This window comes from Takifugu rubripes, chromosome 4 (assembly GCF_901000725.2).
Source record: "Takifugu rubripes chromosome 4, fTakRub1.2, whole genome shotgun sequence".
Classification (NCBI taxonomy): Eukaryota; Metazoa; Chordata; class Actinopteri; order Tetraodontiformes; family Tetraodontidae; genus Takifugu; species Takifugu rubripes.
In genome coordinates this window covers 11,959,659-11,983,072 of record NC_042288.1, presented here as the reverse complement: position 1 = coordinate 11,983,072, position 23,414 = coordinate 11,959,659, and the positions used below count along the sequence as shown (strand labels likewise).

The 23,414-nt window shown below is 45.2% G+C and overlaps 3 protein-coding genes and 1 long non-coding RNA gene across 10 annotated transcripts; 1 reads left to right on the top strand and 3 right to left on the bottom strand.

Annotated features, from left to right (window-relative positions):
- Window positions 1-230: 230 nt before the first annotated feature.
- ogdhl (oxoglutarate dehydrogenase L) lies at window positions 231-11,893 on the top strand. 6 transcript variants are annotated; one of them, XM_011603289.2, is made up of 24 exons: window positions 231-761; window positions 1,029-1,249; window positions 1,415-1,582; window positions 2,346-2,448; window positions 3,797-3,912; window positions 3,996-4,150; window positions 4,253-4,399; window positions 4,494-4,584; window positions 4,654-4,833; window positions 4,903-5,031; window positions 5,132-5,311; window positions 5,402-5,554; window positions 6,180-6,282; window positions 6,405-6,533; window positions 6,850-7,000; window positions 8,689-8,816; window positions 8,880-9,058; window positions 9,197-9,268; window positions 9,495-9,620; window positions 10,162-10,234; window positions 10,325-10,488; window positions 10,578-10,732; window positions 10,804-10,957; window positions 11,408-11,893. In XM_011603289.2, the coding sequence occupies exons 2-23, from the start codon at window positions 1,031-1,033 to the stop codon at window positions 10,925-10,927; spliced, it is 3,045 nt and encodes a 1,014-aa protein (XP_011601591.2). In that variant the 5' UTR covers window positions 231-761; window positions 1,029-1,030; the 3' UTR covers window positions 10,928-10,957; window positions 11,408-11,893. The 6 variants fall into 6 exon arrangements, with proteins under 6 accessions (XP_011601591.2, XP_029691134.1, XP_003964098.2 ...); XM_029835274.1 differs by having other exon boundaries at window positions 232-548; window positions 10,804-11,893; XM_003964049.3 differs by having other exon boundaries at window positions 232-761; window positions 10,804-11,893.
- Window positions 11,894-12,276: 383 nt separating this feature from the next.
- LOC115249572 (uncharacterized) lies at window positions 12,277-12,794 on the bottom strand. Its single transcript, XR_003888247.1, has 3 exons — window positions 12,652-12,794; window positions 12,460-12,579; window positions 12,277-12,366 (listed from the first exon to the last, which is right to left on the bottom strand). It is a non-coding gene; the product is annotated as an uncharacterized lncRNA (long non-coding RNA).
- Window positions 12,795-13,232: 438 nt separating this feature from the next.
- On the bottom strand, window positions 13,233-19,206 carry chata (choline O-acetyltransferase a). Its single transcript, XM_029835583.1, has 15 exons — window positions 19,072-19,206; window positions 18,764-18,854; window positions 17,866-18,057; window positions 17,491-17,609; window positions 17,282-17,335; window positions 16,997-17,177; window positions 16,263-16,440; window positions 16,020-16,189; window positions 15,467-15,567; window positions 15,260-15,388; window positions 15,057-15,179; window positions 14,841-14,982; window positions 14,619-14,681; window positions 14,383-14,520; window positions 13,233-14,273 (listed from the first exon to the last, which is right to left on the bottom strand). Exons 2-15 carry the CDS (start codon window positions 18,809-18,811, stop codon window positions 13,902-13,904), a joined length of 2,010 nt encoding a protein of 669 aa, XP_029691443.1. The 5' UTR covers window positions 18,812-18,854; window positions 19,072-19,206; the 3' UTR covers window positions 13,233-13,901.
- A 635-nt stretch (window positions 19,207-19,841) lies between these two features.
- slc18a3a (solute carrier family 18 member 3a) lies at window positions 19,842-22,472 on the bottom strand. Of its 2 annotated transcripts, none has more exons than XM_011603286.2 (2): window positions 22,114-22,472; window positions 19,842-21,965 (listed from the first exon to the last, which is right to left on the bottom strand). In XM_011603286.2, the coding sequence occupies exon 2, from the start codon at window positions 21,934-21,936 to the stop codon at window positions 20,383-20,385; it is 1,554 nt and encodes a 517-aa protein (XP_011601588.1). In that variant the 5' UTR covers window positions 21,937-21,965; window positions 22,114-22,472; the 3' UTR covers window positions 19,842-20,382. The 2 variants fall into 2 exon arrangements, with proteins under 2 accessions (XP_011601588.1, XP_029691444.1); XM_029835584.1 differs by having other exon boundaries at window positions 19,842-21,716.
- Between the last annotated feature and the right edge of the window lie 942 nt (window positions 22,473-23,414).

Sequence of the window (23,414 nt, the reverse complement as noted above, 5' to 3'; positions counted from 1 at the left end):
ATTTTGTTTCTTTTTATGTAACAGGCATATTTTTAGAGTTGCCCTCTACTTTTGGAACTGAAGGATAGTTCACTGGTGTTTTCCATGACTGATCACGCTGTTCTTTCTGTGCCAGGAAAGCATGAATGATGAAAAACTAAAAAAAGAGGTGGAGGGAGGGAGAAAGAGAGGAGGGCAATTATGTTATTGTTTAACCCACTCAAGGTGGAAACTCATCAATCTGAAACCACTTGCGCAAATGACTCATGCTCAGTCTTTATAAAACTTTAATTGGCTGATATAATTAAGACTATGATACACATCTGGAAAAAAGAACGAGAAACAAAACCACCCGTCGGGTTGTGACGATTAATACCTGAGAGACTGAAGTTACAGACAAAACTTTACAGACATATGGAGTTATTTATTCATCACGGATTCCTGTAAACTTCGGCTTGATGCGTCCCCTCCGTCACGCATCACCTGACGCACCGCAGGGAGGCGCGTCGCGCGCGCTCGGATCACCTTCACTGACACCTGTCCTGCACCTTCCGGCGACCACCCCTGAGGTAAACGAAATGATTACTCTTCAGAAGGCCCTTGAGACACTTAAAAGAGCTGTTGCGTTTCTGTGATTCCGCTTTTTGAAAAACGCCGACGGGAGATTATGAGGATTAATGAGGGATTAGAGGTCCGACCAGAGCAAACGGAATCCTGTTGAAATGACAAACATTTTCTTGTTGGTGTCGCTGGAAGAAGAGCAGTTATTCCTCCAGGCCAAGGTGAGAAGGTGGCAGACTTGTCGAAATATAGCCGTGGTTGCGCGTTTAGCAGCTGCAGGGGCGAGCGCGTAAAACACGCAAACCGCCACGAACGCGTCGACGATTTACATTTGTCTGCTCATGATTACGCAAAACGAGCCTGTGCGCAATCATGGAGCGTGATAACGCTCCATGATTGCGCAACTGCAGCAGAATGGGGTTTATTAAGTTTCTGATGTCTCTGAAGGAATTCTCCCAATCATCAATCACTCTGTTGTGTCCCCGTAGCCATGAGTCAGTTTCGGGTGCTGGCGGGTGTCCTGCGGGGTGGGCGTGTCGGGGGGAGTCGGTGGCTGCGCGGGTGTGGAGCGGGCCTTGCCAGAGGCTGTGTGGACAGCAGGAGCTGCTCCTCCGGGGCCGCGCCTGGACCCTCAGCGTTGACCAGCAACTCCGGCTACGTTGAAGAGATGTACTTTGCCTGGCTGGAGGATCACAAAAGCGTCCACAAGGTAATTTGAACTTTCCATATTAATAATCACAACCGTGAACTAGAGAGTCAAGAACTAATAAGATTAATGAATTTTTGATGCGGCACATATTTCTCTCCTGTCATTCCCCACCCAAGCAGCCACACACTTTATCGGTGTTGACGATGGATTTCTCTCCTTTTCTAGTCTTGGGACACGTTCTTCCGTAACATGGAGTCCAGTCCATCTGGCGAGGCAGGCGGCAGACGCCCCTCCGCTCTGCTCCAGGGCCGAGTCCTGTCCCCCTCATCAGACATGGCACAGAAAGTAGTTGAGGACCACCTGGCTGTGCACACGCTCATTAGGGCCTACCAGGTACCTCACCTTCATCAGGCACCAGTGGGGAAGCAACTTCATTATTAGCACATTAAAGTATCTGTTCTATAGTTTATCTTTTGCAGCTTCTCTTTTCTATATCAGTGTGTCCTCACAGAGATCTCTGCCCAACATGATTGTTTTAAATAATACATAAAAAATATTCATTTGACTGCCAAGAAGCTGCTTGCACAGTTCAGTCTGGTATTAAAGGGAATACACAATTTGTTTGTCCCTGCGTGAGGTTATGCAGATTGCAAGATTAACTGCAGCCTGGCTGCTTTTTGAAAAATGAAAAATATCAAAGAGACTCCTTAAACAAAACAGGTGGTTGCACTTCCCCCTCGCCCTTCCAATTAATACGAGCAATTATCAGAGGGATTTATTAAAGTCTCTTTTGGCAAAGAAGTGACTTTTAGTCCCACTTTGTGGTAATCCCGGTCCAAACGTGTTTTTGTGTCTTCTCGGGCATGCTTCTTGGTCTCCACCAGGCAGAGTCAGGTTCTTTTTGGGAAGTGAGGACATTTGGGATGGACCACATAACATTTTAGTTTTCTTTGAGAGCTAAGACTGTTTATAGCTACGGTGAGGGTTCTAGGAAGGGTCAGTAATGTCAGTGTGGAGAGGGTTAGGGCTGAGGTGCGTTTATTACTATTGTGTACTGCAGTAAAAGCACCTCTGTAGGGCTCAAACTGGGTGAGTTGGTTTGAAGCTGTTGTCTCATCCTTCTTTGCATCTCTCGCTGCTCCTCCTCTCCCCGCAGATCGGCGGGCATCAGGTCGCACAGTTAGATCCTCTGGGGATCCTGGAGGCCGACCTGGACTCCTTCGTTCCTTCTGACTTGATCACCAGTATCGATAAATTAGGTTGGTTTCGGTGAACCATGCAACTATTTCTTTTGTACATTGTCATTGTGATTTATACAATATGTATAACGCAAACATTACATGTTTAGCTCCACAAAACACATCCAAAGCAGGGTTGTTAAAATAATACAAACAATATTGTGCCTGTCATTAATTATACAAGTTTATCCCTACCACAGAAGGGACATGAAACACCTTCATGAACCCCTCTTTCATATAGAGATAACCCATAGGCAGCATATATGCTGATTAGTTTCCTACTATAGAAGTCTTTTTTCCCCTTGTAATTACCTCAGGATACTGAATGTGCATAAATCTTGTCACCATAAGAACATTATTACTGTGAGTTTCAATTTGAAAGGCTGTTTTGCTCTCATTTCTTTATCCCGATAAATGTTTTGAATACTCCCGTGCGTGTCACGCGCACGTCTCTCTGATCCAGTCTTTCAGGAGCGCTGTTTGCATCTAAAAAGTCTCCCTGTGTAAGTGCCTCTAAAGGCAGTTCAGACTAATTCTGTCATTAATCTGTGGCCGAGCTTTTACGATTCCCCATTTCATCTAGAAGACCGGATCGGAGGCAGCGGGTCGACTTCAGAAAGTGAGCATAGCTCATAAAGAAGAGTGAGAGAGGGGGGGCTTTATTTCTGCCGCACTGTTGTTATCTGTGATCACTCTGGCAGGACCTAGTGTTGAATTATGTATCGTCGCCAGGGCCGTAGCTTCCTAATGAAAGCTAATGTAAGGCTCTGTGCTCCGCAAGAGTCTATTCTCGGCCCCCTTTGTCTTTGCTGCGTTCCTAATATGATTTGCACCTGTCTCCTCTGATGCTGCTGGTGATCCTGAGCTTGGCCAGGTCTATCAGGTGGGCCCTGGCCGTCCAGGGGCCGTCGTTGCTGGTATCTGCAGCCAACCACATCCTGGACAATCGTTTTTTAGTTCTCGGCAAAGCTTTATCTTTGCCATCAGAAGGTTGTGCAGTTCGCTTTGATCCAATTCACTGCAGGATTGTGCAGGGCATTCGCAGGGAGCAGCACCTTTTCATCAAACCCCCCTGGTTGAGGTTATGGCCACATTTCTTTTTTAAAAATGCATTTTTTGATTGTTCTATCCCAGCAGGTCACAAGGCGACAAACAGGATTACACAATGGACAAAGTCTTCCCGTGACCCTTATCAGGAATAAGAGATACATTGAATTTTTTTTCTTAAGTCAATATTTACCTTTCAGCTGTAGACTGTTGTTAAATAAAGCTAAAGGGTGCACTTTTCTACTTAGTTAATTCTCCACTCCCTTGCATATGTTTTCTGTTCTAAGTTGTGTGTTCTTGCTGTCGACTCCTCCCCTTTTAGGTTACTACGATCTTAAAGAGTCTGACTTGGACAGAAGCTTTCAGCTGCCCTCCACCACCTTCATCGGAGGAGAAGACTCCACTTTACCTCTTAGAGAAATCATACGCAGACTGGAGGTATTTCCCCTATAAAGTATATTTTACTCTCCTTGAGTTAAGTTAAGAAAGAGAACCATCATGCCAGACTTTTCGTTTTGCAGACGGCCTACTGTGGCCACATTGGAGTGGAGTTTATGTTCATTAACAACGTGGATCAGTGTCAGTGGATCCGTCAAAAGATCGAGACTCCAGGAATCATGCGGTTAACAGATGTCGACAAAAGAACTTTGCTAGCACGCTTAATCAGATCCACAAGGTTAGCAGCAACAAGCAGCCCTTGGATTTTTTTGAGTGTAATTCATTGTGTGTCCATGTTATTGCACTGTTTAGGGTCAAAAATATCTATTTTTACGTGCAGGTTTGAGGACTTCTTGGCTCGGAAGTGGTCATCGGAGAAACGTTTTGGCCTGGAGGGCTGTGAAGTGCTCATCCCTGCCCTTAAAACCATCATTGACGAGTCCAGCACTGCAGGCGTCGACAGCGTGATCATGGGAATGCCTCATCGGTACTCCTCTGTTCTATTAAATCTCATTTAAATCTGTTTGTGCAACTCATTGTTCTTCTTGCCCTGATGGAGACTTTATAAACCTTTCCCTCAGGGGCCGACTGAACGTCTTGGCTAACGTGATCCGAAAAGACTTGGATCAGATCTTCTGTCAATTCGACCCCAAACTTGAGGCTGCCGATGAGGTGAGGTGAATGTGGACCCGTGGAAAAAAAAAACCAACCTTCTGCCATCACTGTTTGCTATACGCGTAGGGTTCGGGTGATGTCAAGTACCACCTTGGAATGTACCACGAGAGGATTAATCGTAAAACTGACAAGAACATCATGCTGTCTCTCATGGCCAACCCGTCCCACCTAGAGGCTGTGGATCCGGTGGTTCAGGGCAAAACCAAAGCTGAGCAGTTCTATAGAGGAGACAGTGAAGGAAAAAAGGTACCAGGTTGGCTTCTTTGATTGAGTTTTTTGAGTTGAAAACAACGATATAAAATCATTGTTTTCCAGGTGATGTCCATCTTGATACACGGTGACGCTGCTTTTGCTGGACAAGGTGTCGTATATGAGACTTTCCATCTCAGTGAGCTCCCCTCCTACTCTACACATGGTACGATCCATGTTGTGGTCAATAACCAGGTATCGGAGAGCTCACTCTCACTGACAGTTTCAGAATTTTGAGGTGCGTCCATCATTCAATGCCAGATCAACTTACAGCCTGTGATGGTTTCTCCTTCAGATTGGCTTCACTACGGACCCCCGAGTGGCCCGCTCCTCCCCCTACCCCACTGATGTGGCCCGAGTCGTCAATGCGCCCATTTTCCATGTCAATGCCGACGACCCCGAGGCCGTTGTGTACGTGTGCCAGATTGCTGCAGAATGGAGGTCCACCTTCAACAAAGATGTCGTCATTGACCTGGTGAGATGGGGGAGAGTCCAAATTGTTTTTTGACAAAAAAACAAACAAATCTCAACCCTAAATTGAATATTGCACGCTGGACCTCTACAGGTTAGCTACAGACGGTTTGGCCACAACGAGATGGACGAGCCCATGTTCACGCAACCGCTTATGTACAAAGTGATCCGTCGGCAGGAGCACGTGCTGAAAAAGTACTCCGACCGCCTGATTGCCGAGGGGGTGGTGACGCTGCAGGAGTATGAGGTTCGTGCGCTGCTGCTTTTTTGCTCTCAAATAAACTGCAGCCACTGCTAAACGCTGCTCGCTATCACCCCGTGCTGGACCGTGTCCCTTAAATCACTCTTAGGGATTACCCTCGCCTATGAGTAAAGATGTTGTGCCAACACTGCTGCACTGTAGCTGAGTTTCAATTTACGCTCTCAGTTCAATCACCGAGCCCCACGATCCCTCACGTGGAGCGTGCAGTATATTCAGTGAAGTTGAAGTAACCCTAACCAAATAGTCTGGTGGTGTTTAATTATTCAATAGAATTGCTTAGGTTCTTCATTCCAAACAGGAATTTTGATTGGTGCATCCTTTTTGAACGGGTAGTGTGCCACATATCGGCTTAAGCTGCTGTCGAATGGACTCGGCTCCCCGTTTAAGACCGTAAAATATGATTCTGCATAATAACAACATGCTCTAATCGTCGACGGGCAGTATTTTTTTGTTCAGAGAAATCTTGCTTTGCTTCTGCTCCATTATTATCTGTCTTTAACTATCTTTAACTTGGTTTTATCATAAATTATGCTAAAAACCTTCAAACTTCACTGGTAATTGAGGATAATGTGGCATGTCTTACTACCCCGTCTCCATGTCTGAATCACAGGAAGAAGTGGCAAAATACGATAAGATATGTGAGGAGGCGTACGCCAGCTCCAAAGATGAGAAGATTTTGCATATCAGACACTGGCTTGACTCCCCCTGGCCAGGTAAACAGCCTGTAATCTACAGAACATAAAACAGGCCATTGTTATCAAACTCTGCAGTGGATTCACAAATTTCCTATTTTTCATCTCTGCTCAAGTGAAGCGGCCTGTTTTCCTGTCTTTAGATTTCTTCACAGCAGACGGAGAGCCGAAGACCATGAGCTACATCCCCACTGGACTGGACGAAGAGATTCTGCAGCACATCGGCAAGGAGGCCAGTTCGGTACCTCTGGAAGACTTTAATATCCACCCTGGTGAGCCAGCTGTGTTGATGCTGGTCATATTTCTGCACTGAAAACTTCAGGAAAGAGCAAACAATACGAAACACAGCAGAACTTATTCATTTTTGACTCGTCTCTCTGGATGACATAAAGTCAATTAAACAATCCAGCTGTGAACATCTTTTCCTGACTGCAGCTGTTCCGTTTAGTCCCCTTGCGCTCTAGCAATTGACTGCCGCAGACGTTATTGAGATTATTTTCAAAACAGTCATCAGTCCATTGCCTTTTATGCTCCGTTCCCCAATGCTCCATCATCCAGCATCACTCGGGTTCCCCTCTGTTCCTCCAGGTGTCTCGCGTATCCTGCGCGGTCGAGCCGATCTAGTGAAGAAGCGTCAGGTGGACTGGGCTCTGGGCGAGTACATGGCCTTTGGGTCCCTCCTCAAAGATGGAATCCACGTGCGACTCAGTGGGCAGGATGTGGAGCGGGGCACGTTCAGGTGAGTCAGTGTAACCAAGATGGAGAGCTTGAACCGGTTCATTAACGTGACGAGAATATACAGTCGCCCAGCATAGCTGACTGGGACAAGATGGAGATAGTGAATGAATTATTTGTTGTTGCGGAGAGTCTGACAGAGAGGAGACGTCAGCTGAGTCTCCTGGGAACTCTGGAGCCCACATGGTGTTGTCATGGTATGGAGGAAGCGAGTGACACATGAACGAAAGCGGCTCCCTCTTTCACTGCGCCTGTCTCATCTGTCCCTTATCGTTTCTCCACCGGCCCATCTTCAGTGACATCGTCGCCCCGCCGCCCTCCTCCCGGCTCGCAGCCACATACATCACGCTAACTAACCACAGGCTACGGGGCCAACGTCTAACTCTGCGGCGACTCTCGCCGTCGGGATTCGATGTAATCGGACCTGTTGTTTGTTTAAATTCTCCTGTTCCTCCCTTCTGAGCCCATAAGCGTGCTTTCTCCCACTGCACTTCCCCTATCCCCACACATTCACACAACCATTTTCCTCCCCCAACCACACTACCCCCCCTGCCCCAAACCACCAGTCATTTGCTGCCATCGTTCTTGGGAGCTGAGCATATTGGCGTGTTACACTTGAGTGGGCCAGCTCGCGTTTCTGTGCGTGCACGTAACAGCAAGGACTAATGGACTCAGTTCATCGTCTTTGGGTGGGTTGTGTGTGCTTTGCCGCGCACCCCCTTTCCCTGACTAATGGGGTCCCCCAGGCAAAAGATGTGCGTGTGTGTGTGCGTGCTTGTGTATGTGTTCAGTGTTTGTTGTATATGTGAAAGTAAAAAGACAAAGGTCGGAGCTTATTTCTGACTCAGTCCAATATCAAAAATGAAACTAGAAGCTATGTTTCTGGTCTCCACTTTTATAATTGTAATTTTTATTTATTTTCTAATATTTTTTTTGAATCCACTTCCTTCCTACAGTGTGGAGTCAGGATCAAACAACACATTTATACGAGCAGCATGTTGTGTGGCCCTTATTAGTCCATAATTATGGGTACTAGTATTCAAAGGGCTGAAATCACATCCATTACAATAATCATAAGATTTAATTTCTGTGCTTTTGCCAGAAGATTACACTTGTGATGTCTGCCTGGATGTCCTTAAAAATCAGGGGTTTAGGTGATTTCCACATCAGGAGTGTGACAATATTTTCTTGTTGGCTGGTTCTCAGAAGGGAGTTTAGTGTGAGGTTAGGTCAAGGGTCGGGCATTTGGTTAGGATGGCTAGTGTTTGAGTAAACCTCTGGGGAATATGTGCCTGCATGCCTCCATCTGGATCAACCAGAAACCCTGTTGTGGTATTCAAAAGAATAAAGGATTAATGTATTAACATGAGCTGAGGGATGATGATGATTATCATACCCAAATGCAGTATGTAGTAAAATGATCTAATATCCCATTTTGCCATTTATTCCATTTAAAGAGGAATTTTCTTTCATGTGGAAACAGGGCAGACTTGGGTTTGAAAGCCATTCCATCAGTATGGAAGATGATGTGACAACAAAATGTGAACAATATTGTCAGAAATCTGTCCAAATCCAGACTGCTGCGGATAAAGTGGACATTTTTATTTTGCTACCAAGGATCATTTGGCCCATTTTAATACTCATTGATGCACTTTTTCAGCCCTCTGTGTCTCCGTTGCTCCTGTTTAACAGTCACCGGCATCACGTTCTTCATGACCAAGAGGTGGACAAACGTATCTGTGTTCCCATGAACCACCTGTGGTCCAACCAAGCTCCGTACACGGTCTGCAACAGCTCCCTGTCGGAGTATGGTGTGTTAGGTGAGATGGCCGTGCGGCAAACATTAATTTTGAAGCTCTGCGTGACGACAACTGTGACTTCAGGTTTTGAGCTGGGGTTTGCCATGGCCAGTCCAAATGCTCTCATCCTCTGGGAAGCGCAGTTTGGAGATTTTCACAACACAGCCCAGTGTATCATAGACCAGTTCATCAGCTCAGGCCAGGCCAAGTGGGTCCGCAACAATGGCATCGTCCTGCTGCTGCCACACGGGATGGAGGGCATGGTGAGAGGAATCTTGGCACCCTGCAACATCTGTGGATCTGCTTCTAAACTGTTTGGCTCTGAATTTTTGTTTGTATTTGTGAGGAGGATCCTTCCCCCGACATTCTTTCAACTCTTCTCTGTTCTGTCCTGCACTCAGGGCCCAGAACATTCATCGGCTCGACCCGAACGCTTCCTGCAGATGAGCAACGATGATCCTGATCACTTCCCCGTACGATCCTCTGATGCAGTTTACACCATTACGTGTCCTCCTGTTACCATTCAACAGCTGCCTTGTTAATTGGATGTGCCTGCCGTGACCTCTTGAGTGCTAGCTTAAGTGACAATGTTCAATTAGCAGTAATCAGCAGTAACTCACTCAGGGGTGACTCCCAGAAGGCTGAATCAGAAGGTTCCACATTAATATATCTACATCCTTTTTGTTTGCTGTTGTTAAGGAGTTCAGCGGAGATTTTGAAGTCGAGCAACTCTACGACTGTAACTGGATCGTCGTTAACTGCTCCACTCCTGCTAACTACTGTCGTGTGCTCCGCCGGCAGGTCCTGCTGCCATTCAGAAAACCGGTAATAGTAACATTTTCTTCATCGCACTTTGTTTCTTTGTTTTTATGCACATTGCATTGTTCATTTACACAGTAGGTAGTTCTAAGACTAAATCGTTTGCATGCACGCGTTTATCCTCACAAATGACTTGGAAATATACAAACTGGCTTTATTATATATCAGACATAAGTAAAGGGATTTTTGGATGTCGAATTATACCCTCCCTGTTGCTGTTATACTGTCCCGTTGGTAGAAAATCTTATTTTTCAGCCACACTGTAGCCGATCCCCTGTTTCTCATCAATGCAATGCTTCATGAAGCATGAAAAAAACAACTTCCTGAGCAAATTAGTGAGGGGGCCAATAGGGGATAATGTTGTTTGGGTTTTCTTTTTTTTTAAGAAATCTGGGAAATTCTGGACATGGTTGTTTGAGCGTAATGAGTTTTATTCATTTGACTGTGAAAAGATGTTGATCGGGTGGCATGAAAAGTTTTTTCTACTTAAGACAAGAGCTGCTGATTGTCTCTCACAGAAACATTGTGGGCTCTTTTTCCATGACAGCTCGTTGTTTTTACACCAAAGTCTCTGCTGAGGCACCCGGATGCCAGGTCCAGTTTTGATGAACTCACCACAGGTGCACTTACTTCATAATTCTGGACATTGTGCCGTCAGGATTTGTCTCAAATATGTCCTGTTTGCATTGTTGTCTATACAACATTTCTAGGTACCAAATTCAAGAGGTTAATTCCAGATGACGGTCCTGCAGCTCAAGACCCAGCCCGCGTGAAAAGGGTGATCTTCTGCAGTGGAAAGGTCTACTATGATCTGGCTAAAGAAAGAAAACAGCAAAACCTGGAGAGAGAAGTTGCCATCATCCGACTCGAACAGGTTTCAAAATCCCTCCTCTGCTATCGGAGCAGAGCAAACTGAACAGAGAGGGGATTATTTATTGATTTTTCTTCTTCTCTGCCCTTCAGATCTCTCCATTTCCATTCGACTTGGTCAGGACAGAAGCCGAGATGTACGCCGAGGCCGAGCTGGTGTGGTGTCAGGAGGAGCACAAAAACATGGGCTACTATGATTACGTCCGGCCGCGTTTCCTCACAGTGTTGGCCAACAGGAAGCCTATTTGGTAAGAGTTCAGTTCACGTGACAACCGCGACCTCCAGCCGCAGGTGACACGGCATCGGTGTTCCGTTTTAGGTATGTGGGACGAGAGCCTGCAGCCGCCCCTGCAACCGGGAACAAGTTCACCCACCTCAATGAGCTGAAGCGGTTCATGGAAATGGCTTTTAGTCTGAGAGCGTTCCAGGAGAAGGGCTTGTGACCACAAACTTCACCAGGAGGAATGCTGGAGGTGCACTTTAATCCCTAAACGCCAAAGCCTGCTTGTCCAACACTGACCTGGCAAACGCTTCCACAAATCCCAAATATATGCACCTCAGTCAGCATTCCTGAGCATCTCCAAGTGTTTGAATGCAGTAAATGTATGATTTTCTAGGTTTGTTTAAAGATATCCAGTTTTAAAAATGGAGATACACACAAAATCATACTATTGATTTAAGTTAAGAATTATCACAAGGCTGCATAACTATGCACTACATTATAAGTACTAATTTATAGTTGTATTGATTTTTATAGATCAATTCAAGAAGCAATAGACACGCACAGAACAGTTCAGTGCACTTAAACGATGAATGGCAGCTAAGGAGACTCTTATCAAATTTAACACATCAGTAGTTTTACTGTGTTTACCTTAGCTGTGACGGAAGGAGTCTGTACTTATCGTCACGCCTCGTATCACCGGGAGACATGAGCCAGCTGGCACAGAGACTCGCAGCCATGTTTTCGACTGGTGGACATAAGGCTCGGGATCCTCTTCGGAGGCTGAGAGACGCGCACGCATAAACAACACGCATAAAGGCAGCGAAGCTCCGGAAGCCTGGAGAGCAATAATGACGACTGGCTGTCACATTCAAAACCCCAGGCATCCAGCAGAAATTGTTATTATTTACAACTGTACTTACAAAATTCTTTATTCATTTCTGCTTCCTGCCCAGCTATACTGTAAGTTCTTCTTCAATACTGCAGCATTTTAAGGATAATATCCATTTTGTCTTCATGAAATGTGACCTAAAAACGACGCAAACAACAATGCAAAATGCTGATTGTAATATAAAACGTATACAGGAGCATTTTTGATCAAGTCTACCATTTATTAAACCAAACTAATCATTTTGGGTCGGGACAGGTTGTATTTCAATGAGAATAAAAAAAAACTGCATTTAACTCAATGGTGTTCTGAGTCACAGTACATGAAACCATTTAAGAGAAGTCCATTAGATGATAGTTTAATTGATGTTTTACCATGCAGCCAATAATTTGACAGGGGAGGTTTCCATTCAGGTGGTTAATAGTTTTGTCCCTCGTCACCGGGCAGGTGTGTGTCATGCTTCCTCTTCTCCTCAGAAGTCTTTACAAGGTAACGTGATGCAGCACATTGGATTCCTATGCAGAATATTTCCCAGGAGACCCATAAATCAACATGTTTACCGTGTTTCACATGGTCTGTGGAGTAACGACTGTTCACCGAGAAGAAGCCACACAACTGTCAGCATAGACTGGCCTTCTTAATTAAGCAAAGGTTTATGCGCTGATACCGTATATAAAGTTGGCGTTGCAGAATTATGTCTTTAATTAATCAGTGAGCATTCTCCACTGCGATGACAGCCTCTTTGCAAAGAGGGTCCAGTTTCCCGTCTCCACCTTAAAAGGATTAAGTAAAAAATAGAGAGAAAAGAAATAAATGGGCACAGCATCTCCCCCAAATCACACCCACAGTAAGGACACACGTCTCACCAAACTGCAGCCGCTTTCTGTCACATGTGAAGACGAACATCCCGTTAACCAACAGCTCCACCCTGTCCCGGGCGCTCGTCTCTTCCAGGACGCACCGGTGCCCGCTCGCCTTCAGGGCAGCTACAAGTGGAGAGTTTGATCTCAGATCACGGTGACCGAGGCAGACAACATGCACAGCCTGAATAAACGTACTCTGGAGACCCTGAAGGCAGCAGCTCCTGTGGTGAACGGCCCCTTTAGACTCCGTAGCAGAGTGTCACCCGCGCGGCTCTGGGCGTGCTTGGTTTGGGTCGCTACGGGTGACTGTGACACAACAGAAGTCCCACACATTCATCTGCTGTCTGGATTTGGCAGACGTCCTGTGACTGTGGTCCGGAGGTCCCTGTTACTGGGAAACCTGAAGCCTGCACTGGGGAAGTGTGATTAAATTTTCATCACTGGTTTGTTAGGACTGTGGAAAATTCTCCATTTTATATTAATGAGAAGCATCTTCATTGTATTTGTGGAATGTCAGGAACCTGTTGCGGAAAATATATTTGAATAGGTAAATATTAATGTGCACATTCATCTGATCATACATATGTGAGTTCAGTTCTATAGTCATTAATAATGAATGAGAAAATACTCTATAATTAAGTTATCACGTTTCTGCAGATGCATTCATTGGCCTCCCGTAATCTACACAAAGTGGAAATAATATAAACGAACTTATGTCAATATTTGTGACTGTTCACTTAATGTAACGCTGCGAAACCAAAACTCCAGATTTGGTATGACTTTAGTACTTTTTAATGGTCATTTTTAAGACAGCCAGAAACACAGTGATCACTTGGGGTTTGGAAGTATGTTATACTGAAATATCAATGATTTCTCTTTAAATCATACAAAAATAAACCACATGTATGTTCTGCTTACATATAGTCTCTGGATAAATATCACACTTTCAGAAATTAAACAGCATCTCTTAAAATTCAGGATTCCTATAGATACAGTCACAGTAATATTTTGGATGTCAAAGATACGACACACGTGTAAATTGCATGGAACAGCTTCACAACACTGAAACCTTCAGACAACTAGACAGCAGCATGCGCCTTGATGATTAGTGACTGTCCAATAGCCTTTGTGGGGAAAATGATCCAGATGTGAGAGAAAAAATGTGTTTTTAATTTCCCCTTTAGCGTTCTAATTTCACTGTTGAGCAGTGACTAATTAATTATCATATATTTTCTCTCTAATGGACATTTAGCTGACAATGGAAGTATATTGTAATCTTAATAAAACTCTTCTATAATCCACTTGATAACATCATCTTCGGCACTTACAGCAACAAAGACAGCTTTATGTAACATTTTATCACAGTTACACTGTTTGTGGAATAAATACAGCACAGAAACACAGTTTAAAACCACCCTTTTTTCCCCACAGATAATTTCTTATAGTTATATTTCATGTTTTAAAGCTTGTGCACCCCCCCGAGAAGACGATGGAGTGTGGCTCTCCTGCGTTTGGCTCTGACCAACCTGCCCCGTGGATTTTGTGTTCTGCCAGTCTGTGCTTGTTTGAGTGTGTGACCTCTGACCCTGTCTTTTTATGTCTGAATCCGGGGGAGCATTACATTTATTGCACAGATCCTGCATGTCCAGCAGGCCCCGCGCCAGTGACTCCACAAATTCTGCCGAGCAGGTCTGCGGGCTCTCATGGAAGCTGGACACGGAGAAGATGATGTAATCGGACTGAGGGTTGTAACACGCTCCGTATCCGTTTGGAAGCACAGGTCCATAGCAGCAGAACATATCAACAGATGTAGGAACCTGAAGGAAGAGTGAGAACCGCAGCATATATGGTATATAAAACCTTATAAAGAGCTAAAGAACCACCCTCCATCCAAAAGGGCGGATTTGGTTTGAGGAATGACGATACCTGACTTGTGGAAAGAAGGAACTGGTTACTGATGAGATAGGCCTCGTCTCGGAAGATTTCCGGCTTTTCCATCTTCAACTCCTGTGCAATTTCACGTAATCCCAGTAAATGATTGTCTATTGCCTTACCAGTTATGGCCTAAAAAAATGGACAAAAAGCAGATGTGCAACACTGGATTTCCTTTGACAAACACTGTCAATACTGCAACTGAAAACGACGAGGTTGGAGCATATTACCAGGATAGTGTACTTTGTCTGTGCTGCAATGGCAGCTCGTAACATCTCCATCTTTTCTGTATCCTTTAGAAACAAACAGAAAATCAATGCAGGTCTATTAAATACCTTTAGTTACAGTAGCCAGGTTTTTTTCCCCCTGGTGTTGCAGTAGAAAGAAATGACCTGACAGTGCTCGCTTCTTCCAAAAGCAGCATTTATTTCTGTGCATCCATAGCCTCGTACCTTTGTGCTACGGTTTCCATCAGTCATCGCCTTGACGAAAGCCAGGGCCTCTGGCGTGGCGGAGCGGATGTTGTCCACTCGGCCTTCCCGAAAACGCCGTATTGAGGCGCTCTCATAGGTGGAAACTGGTCGTCCGTGGCATCTATTGCAACACAGGTGGATAAAACATTAATTTGCCGTTGTGTGACACCACTCCAGCTTCAGTACACATCTTACCGATAGTAGGCCAGTTGAAGGGCAACCTGAATGTAGGCGTCTGGACTCATTTTCTGTTTCTTTATAAACTCCTTCCCATAGTTGTGGAATTTGTAGACATTAATGTCCAGATTATCCACCAGCCTGAGAGGCCGAGAACACATCATCTATCAATGCAGCGTGTTTAAACACGTATATAGCATAAACTGGAGTGAAATCAAGACCTCTGTAGCCTGTCTGCAGAAGAAGCGATGAGCTTGTGAACCTCTGGCGTGCACTTCCAGCGAAGTCGGCGAGGCGCAGGCAGTTCGCTCACACTGGCAGCTCTGACCAGTTTCGACGGGCTGCCGATCCTGTTGTCAGAAATGACCTTCCTGCATCATTCTGCCAGCAAGGATCACTCACACGCACCGTGAGACGTTGTTTCTTACATGTATTTCAGCAGATATTCGGTGCATTGCACGAGGACGATCCCTTCGAATGGCGAGTGCTCACATACAACCCCGCAGCAGCCGTCGGCTCCTACGACAAACTTTGACATTGTCAAACAATTTTCCTGAGTGTTTCCTTCAACTGACCCAAACTGCAAAATTAGATTAGCTGAAAATCCGTTTATGCTCTGCGTCGCTTCGTCGTTATTGTGCAGCCACGTGACCTTCGAATCGTATGATTTATTACAGTAAACTTGGATTTTCATTTTATTACGGCAAATCCATCAGATATGTTGCCTTTATGTGCTAAATTTTAATTATTAACCTTTGTTTCCATCCCAAAATTCTTAAAGCTGTTCCTTTTTTGGTCTAATTATATCTACAGGCACTGTGGGATACTGAACATTAATTTCTTCAGTTAGGCCATTTTCCCTCCGTAATTAAGGAGATGAATTGATCCTGTTGCACATTAGAGCACACATTTTTTATGCGGGTTCACAATGTGCATAAAGAGGCAAATGTCAAAGGCTTCTGCACTTCCTGCTGCACTGACCTGCATGGGCTTGTCATACCAGCGGTTGCCCCCATTCTTGGCTGGACCTCCTCCATGGAGCATCAGCATGGCGCGTGTGGTATCGCTGAGATCAGCCCCAGAGGCATCATCCAGACACACCAAGCACAGACAACGCTCGATCATGTCCAGAGAGTCCCGGTTTGTGGATTCTAGATGATAACAGTAAATTAGTAGGGTGGAAAGTATGCTTGTATTAAGTATCACGGACCTGCATCAACCTACCTTTCATTAGCACGCTACGGGAGTTGGCCCACTCTGTCCGTCCATCTGAAGTGAGAAGGCCGATGGAGGGGAGCTCTTCTTCTTTGCTGTCGGCCATCTTGGCAATCTTGCTCAGCTGAGTCAGCAGGTCTCTTTCGTTGAGTCGGCGGAAGTTGATCACCACATCCAGAACAAAGAACTGGGCGAGAGCCAGAATGAAGTGTCAGTGTGATCGTTCCAAAAGTTTCGTCTGGAGGAAATCTAGGAATCTGCATCACGGCCCGAGGCGATCGTCCTGTTTTGTGACTTTTTTGTATTACCTCCATCGTTTCGGTTGAGCATTTCCCTGTTTCCTTCTCACACAGATGGAGGCATCACTGAACACTGCTGGCTGATGTGTAAATGATAAAGATAATTAACTTAATAGAGAGCTCTGTAGCTGCTAATCCCTCATCAGGAGACAAGTTAGTATAGAAGCAACAGTCTGTTTATGTGGAGTGAATGATGGTCCATATGTTCTGCTCTGACACAGCCATAAAGTAAATCTGTCTAAGTGCTGCAAAATGAGCTAAAATTTATTGTTTCTAACTGTGTAATGAACAGGCAGTCAGGCAGTCAGTGTGAGTAGTTTTGTTTCTTTCTTCCACTCACAACAAATGGGAGCTGAAATCAGGTGATCCATCTCAAAGTCAGCTCCATCTGATGATGACGACCACGTTTCGCATCAGAGGCAACGTGTTTTCGTGATGTCTGACCTGGTTCTTACAAGCCACGATGATGTGTTCTGGTTCTGGCATCACGCTACTCTCCTGGGCGACCAGGGTGTCCCTCTCATGTCCCGGCAGGCGGTAGGTGGTGAAGAGGCGATAGTACTGCTCCATGCACATGGCTGTTCCGGCCAGTTGACCACGGGCGTAGTCCACAGGCAGGGCACGCCTGCAGCCACAGGCCTCTTAGTTACACATGAGGGCATCATGGAGACATTTTTGCTGTGATTGTGTTTGTCAGGTTTGGCTGAATCACACTTTACTTCAACTTACGCATCAAGAAGTGATTTGTACTCCAGAACTCCAGAAATGAGGTGTGCAGCAAATCTACAAAAAAAGGGGAATTGGTTCTAAAAATTGGAAAATACTAATTCAAATAATTGTTTTGTCTGTCTATTTGTCAAAAACCCGTGTTTTTTTCACCCCCAGTGTTAAAACTGATGACTAATGGGTTAATCAGTCTATTGTGCAGCATCGTATACCGCAAGGGGTCGATTTGAGCTCTGAAGTTCTGCTGTGGGAAGACCATGACAGGACTGGAGTTGACAGGCAAAGCCAGTCTGTTATTCAGGTACATGTCATTCAGCCAGTAGTCGTAAACCTGCAACCAGGAAACAGACACGTTTCACACGATGATGAACGCAAATGGAACACAACACAATATTGGACCTGTCAATCTGTCTAGATGTCTACCTTTTATTCATTCGTCTGTAATAAACTTTATGAACGTTTAAAAATGTTAACTACATTAACAAATCCAGTGGATAACATGCTGCCATTGAATGCCAAGAAAATGAGCTGTGACTCAAAGCCGCAAACTTATCTGTACATTTATGACCGGGAAAATGATTTTATACCCAGTTCACTGACTTCTCCCTCCTCTCTGCGAGTTTGCTCTGCAGCAGCTCCCCCACTCCACCAGGGGCTTCAAACTGCTTCACCAGAATCTGGGTCTTGGCGAACTGCTCCTCTGTCACAAGATGCTTCATGCACCTCAGGTACATGTCCAATGTGTCTCTTAGAGGAGGGAGTGGCAACCTGGGAAGTCCCTGATCAGAGAGGGAAACTAAATAAATGCTAGAGCATAATATGCTTCACAAGCATATCTTTTCTTCTTCTCAGTGTGACAAAAATGTATTTTAATATTCTTCTTATTGATAATTAAAAGCTTTTGCTTTTAGATTAATTTTCTGGATGAAATTCCCAGAGTGGCCTTGTTGGTAGTTGTCTCAGCAAAAAACATGTGAGGATGTTATCCCCACATGTTTGTATTGAAGCAGGTATTTGCTTTTTAACCCTCTTAGTACCAACCTCCTTGTTGCCACATAAATTTAACTCATAATACAACACATTCAGTTATTCAGAAGGGTTATTTAATACTTAAAACCTCACGCCCCATCATAACTTTTAACCACTATTATTCTATAATGCTGTTGAGAAACATTATTTTATTCAGTGTACTAAGCTGTGATATGTAATATTCTGGCATAGTTTTACTTGCTGAGAATTTAGACTGTCATCCCATTTTGCTTTGGATCACATGTTGAACCTGTCAGTTTAGTTCCGTTCCTTCATTATTAACCAGAACCAACCATGTAAAAATGTTTACTTGTTAGTTCCTAATAATATGTGCCTAGGCAGCTTAAGGAGTATATTTTCCCACGATGATTCTTTTTCTCCGGGTTCAGCACATGTAAAGTTACCAAACTCAACAAATGCATATATTTTCACAAAAGACCAAATTAAGTCACTTACATCGCTGTCGTTAAAATCTTTGCCGGGCTCTTGGTTTAGGACTGGCATTATGGCGGAGAACGGCTGCAGTGCAGTCTGATTCACTCTCACTCTGTTACGATAAATAAAATGTAAATCGGGTTGCAGGTTCTGTGATAGCTCGTATCAATTGCAGCTTCCCCCCCAAAAGTATAGCTCTGTGTTGTGCGTAAACTGGCTGTGCGTAAATGCGCACGTGGAGACATCCTCAATGTTGTGCCAATGTTTTTTCCTAAATGTTATTCAGACATTAAATATTTTAGTCAGTTATAAAAGATCCCTCCACTCACCTGAGGAGAACGGTGATTCCATGTGCCGCGGGTTGCTGCGTTTTCTCCACTTGTGAGTCCACTCCACAGAATTTTACTATGGCTCCTTTATCGTTATGAGCATAATTTCGGTCCCCAGCATGGCAAGAGCCCAACTCCCTCGCTGGCTCCGGAGATGTGCTGAGAGGGTACTTCGCCCCACCTCAGAGCCAAGCTCCTCCCAGAAGTCTTGCGATTCGCTAAGAAGTTTATTTGGTGCTTCACGCCACCTGCTTTGGACCCTGAACGTCTCAGGCGCAGAACAGTTTGGGTTGTTGCTGCTGTACAGGCTGCAGCGTTGACTGCTTTATGACTATTTCAAACACTTTCCGAGATGACAATTTTAAAGCAATCTTTGGATCCATCTCCTTGATTATTACAGGATTCGGTTGCTGCTGATGTATTTAATATTACATCATCAAAAAAGAAGGAAAGAATAGCCGCTCATCTTCAGGCTTTCCCCAGAAATTATTCAAATCAGTGTCTTATGTGATCCCAATTGGATAACCTAAACTACATTTCCCCCCGCAGATAGCTCATTGAACAGGTCACTGAATCGTTCTAAACATGTTCTTAAGCAGCTTTTAGATTAAAAAAGGGAACTTAAATGGACATCATATCATACGGATTTTTGTTGCTTTTAAAATTTTAGCTAGGTCGATCGACATCCTCTGTTGTGCAGACAAATTAATATAAAAGCATAATAATAATAATAATAATAATAATAATAATAATAATAATAAAAAACGTGGTTCACTTAATACTGTTTTAATTATGTACATGAATATACATGTATGTACATTCGCACATCATACAACGAGGCATTCCAGGAGTACATAATTCAAAATAAACCCACATCAAGACGCAAACGTCCATCTGTTTAGTCGTTCCGAAGCTGTCGTGGCGAGCACTTTTGCCTAGTGAGCGCAGCGGCGAAATGAATACAGATTACACTGACAGACGCACATACATCACAGCTGATGCTCAATTTAATGCAGGAATTTACATTTACATCATCCCTGAATACGACACTAGTAGGTTTGTGATTAATAGGATATTGTTAATGGACGCACAATTATCTCACCAAATCTTTCACAAAATTCCCATTTTATGGTGAACAGAAACGCAAACAGCACCTTTATTTAACTGCAGAAGCTCGAACTATTATTTTGACAATACTGGCGGGGCGATATTACACAGTTTCTTGTGTTATGTAATTGGTTCCGATGGGTAAATAACGCACACTTCTCTATATTGGGCACTTAATTAGTTAAACATTTAGTTAAAGGGCTTTTACGCATATTCTCCCCCCGATGATTCCTCCTCAGAACAGGACCTTTGCACGAAGGTTTCAATGCCGTTCTCGTTGATTGTTGTGCACATTCCCTTTCTTTTTTTCTCCCGTTGCTCCATCTTAATTGTGTCGTACAGTCCCGTCGGGCCGTCCTCCAGAAGCATATTTCGCTCCGAGAACGAAGGCTTCATGCTCGTCACGTTCTTCAGGAGGAGGAGTGCCGGTGCGTAAAGCATATTGGCGAGCCCCATGCCCAAGTTGAGCTGAACGAAACCCAGGTCGTGCACTATCTGCCCGGCCACCACGGGCCCGAGGGCATATGCCACACAGTATGAGATGTCTGCGATGGCGTACACGCTGCCGTACACCGACACGTGTCGCACGTCCACCAGGAAACCCAGCGTGGGCAGAAGCGCGGTGTCAACGAAGGCGATGCCGAAACAGATTCCGCACAGCGGGATCATGAGCTGCCCAAAGTTTTTACAAGCCGGGACTGTACATGAGCTGGCGCCTATGAACACCATGCCTATGGCCCCGTAAAACCACTGGAGGTGAGGGTACTTGGCTGCTAATTTGACAGTGAGATACACACCCAGAACATGAGGGAAGAAGGAGGGGAACCATGTCATGCCGATTTCCCACTGACTGGCATGCATGTTTTCTTCCATCCAGCTGGCAATAGTCGGCTCCAGGAAGGCGAGGGGGATGTTGCAGACCGTGAGAGCCCCAGCCACCACAGCGATGTACGGGTCAATCATAAGTTTGTAGATGGGGGTGCCCACCGGCATGTTTTCTCTCTCTCGGCTGGAAAATGGTTTCAGCACAGCCAGGCACATGATCCCATCAGCCAGGCAGATGCAGGCCAGGATCAGAAAGGGCACCCGCCTCCCAGCGAACTGATAGAGGACCCCTCCAAAGGGGGGCGCCGCGAGGCTCCCAAAAGAGATGAAGGCCAGTGCGATGCCCAGCGCTTTGCTCCTCTCCTTCTCCTCCGGGTACCTGTCAGCGATCAGGGCGATCCCCGACGTGTCCGCGAACGCCGAGCCGAGGCCCTGCATGCTGCGCGCCAGGAACAGCGTCGCGTAATTATCAGCGAAGGCGAAAATGAGGGTAGACAGAAACATGACATTGAGACCAATGAAGAGTGGAATATCGTAGCCGACCCGGTCTATGAAGGTGCCGCTCAGCGGGTTCACCAGGAGCTGCAGGATGGCCTTGGAGGCGAAAAGAACCCCGATCTGCAGGTCGAAGTTCCCCTTGGTTTCTCTGGTGACGTTAGTGAAGTTGCTGTGCGACGCAGCGTCTTGAGCGCGGTCCGCTGCCTTCTGTAGCCCTTCAAGGTAATCGGGTATAATCGGAACAATCACCATGTAAAGCATGTTGTCTAATAAAAGTACAATACAGACAATCACGAGAATAATCCGTTTCTGCCGCACAGGGTCTTGGATTACATCGCCCAGTTGTTTAGTTCTTTCTCCCATTTGGGACAGTTTGGAGGCTGCAGATTGTGCCAAATTAGGGGCTTTCCCCTCTGTGGTTCCCTCTTGCTCCATTTTCCCCTCTTCTCTCGCTCAAAGCTTATCTTAAAAAAGAAAAAAAAATTGGAAAAACAGCTTCCCCAGTTGACTTGGTTATGAAATCACGCACGTGTGGCACATCTGTTCTAGATTAGTTTCTTATCCAGCACCGGGAAGTCTACTAACGAGCTAGGCAACTTTCCTCTGTTTTACCTCCGTCCCTTGCGCCGTTCGTCATTGCACACGCGTTTCCACTTTCGTGAGTCGGACTCGTTTTATCTCCGTCGTCCCCGGTTGCTTCATTGTCTCATATCCCGTCATTCGGGTGACGCGCTGGTCCCGGTCCGCACGCACAGGTTGGGGATTCGACTACAGCTCACAGTGGCGCTTCCTTCAGCGCGCTCGCCGCATCTGCTGCGCCCTCTTCGGCTCACGGGGCTCCCGGCTGTCTCCAGTCACCTGTAACGCTGTCAGTTAAGTCATCGTTTCTCATCAGCCCGGGCCAGTTTTTGTCGCTCGCGGAGGGGAAGCACATTGCAGGTTGTTGACTCCGAGAGGAGTCTCCCCCTCCCCGTCCCACCCCACTACCCCCTCCTCCCCCACTACCCCCTCCTCGCAATTCTGTCGATGACGGTGACGCACAGTCCTGCTGCTCCAGAAGATCTTTCTATGCTAATTGGATGCCAAACCCCGGTTGCGCACTGCTGTCCTGTTCGTGGAAGGCAGAGAGCACGCTGGCTTCTGCTTTGGCTCTCTAATACAGTTTTAACTCACTCATCTACGTTATGAGGCGGTGCTTTAACATCTAGCGCGCATACATTTGTCCAGCTGTACCTTGCACATTACAAGTTGTAAAAGGTGCTTTGACCTTTTGTAGCAAGAGAGCTGTATCTATTGTGATCTAATAAGTCTTACGTGTATTGTTGGGAAACTTGTTGAAATGTCGCTAAAAACCAGAGAAAATTTGATTAGAAATAAATTAACCACACGAAGCATTTGTTCTGTTTATCTTAATGGATTTGGTCACTTTAAATGCAGAGTTTAATGGTGGCGTGCCAATATCGTGCGTTAAAGAAACTTTTATGAGATCAGACAATTCCTGTCTGAGGACTGAAAGGCGTAGACAGTGAAACACTGCCATCTACTGGCCGAAAGAGCTCCAGCAGCTCAGGCTTAATTTTTTTATGGATGCAAATTATTTCATTTCTAATATCACTCTTTACCACGCTCTAACCTCTCCCACTTAGTCATATTTTGGCAAAATGAATTTTCGAGGCACTGGCATTTTTGATTTTCCAAATTTAAACGACATTCAGGCAAATCTAGAAACGACTTTTTTTTTTTTTTTTAAAGGAAAGCATTTTCAAGCAAATGTTTTGTGCGAAGATGCACATCGATATGCCTGACACATTACGCAGGTCAGTGTTGATGTCGGGCAATAAAAGAATATGCAGGTCCAGCAAGCATTTCCACCATCCATCATTTATTTATTTCCAGGCATCATTCGCCGGTTG

What these genes read in the sequence shown, in the direction of transcription:
- slc18a3a (XM_011603286.2), bottom strand. Translation starts at nt 21,936, where the DNA reads ATGGAGCAAGAGGGAACCACAGAGGGGAAAGCCCCTAATTTGGCACAA.
- chata (XM_029835583.1), bottom strand. Translation starts at nt 18,811, where the DNA reads ATGCCAGTCCTAAACCAAGAGCCCGGCAAAGATTTTAACGACAGCGAT. An exon ending in GGTATGACAAGCCCATGCAG is followed by an intron (nt 15,568 to 16,019) that starts GTCAGTGCAGCA and finishes ACAATGTCAAAG; the next exon opens with TTTGTCGTAGGAGCCGACGG. An exon ending in TCCTTCTTTCCACAAGTCAG is followed by an intron (nt 14,274 to 14,382) that starts GTATCGTCATTC and finishes CTCTTCCTTCAG; the next exon opens with GTTCCTACATCTGTTGATAT.
- ogdhl (XM_011603289.2), top strand. Translation starts at nt 1,031, where the DNA reads ATGAGTCAGTTTCGGGTGCTGGCGGGTGTCCTGCGGGGTGGGCGTGTC. An exon ending in AACTTGAGGCTGCCGATGAG is followed by an intron (nt 4,585 to 4,653) that starts GTGAGGTGAATG and finishes CTATACGCGTAG; the next exon opens with GGTTCGGGTGATGTCAAGTA. An exon ending in AGACTTTAATATCCACCCTG is followed by an intron (nt 6,534 to 6,849) that starts GTGAGCCAGCTG and finishes CTGTTCCTCCAG; the next exon opens with GTGTCTCGCGTATCCTGCGC.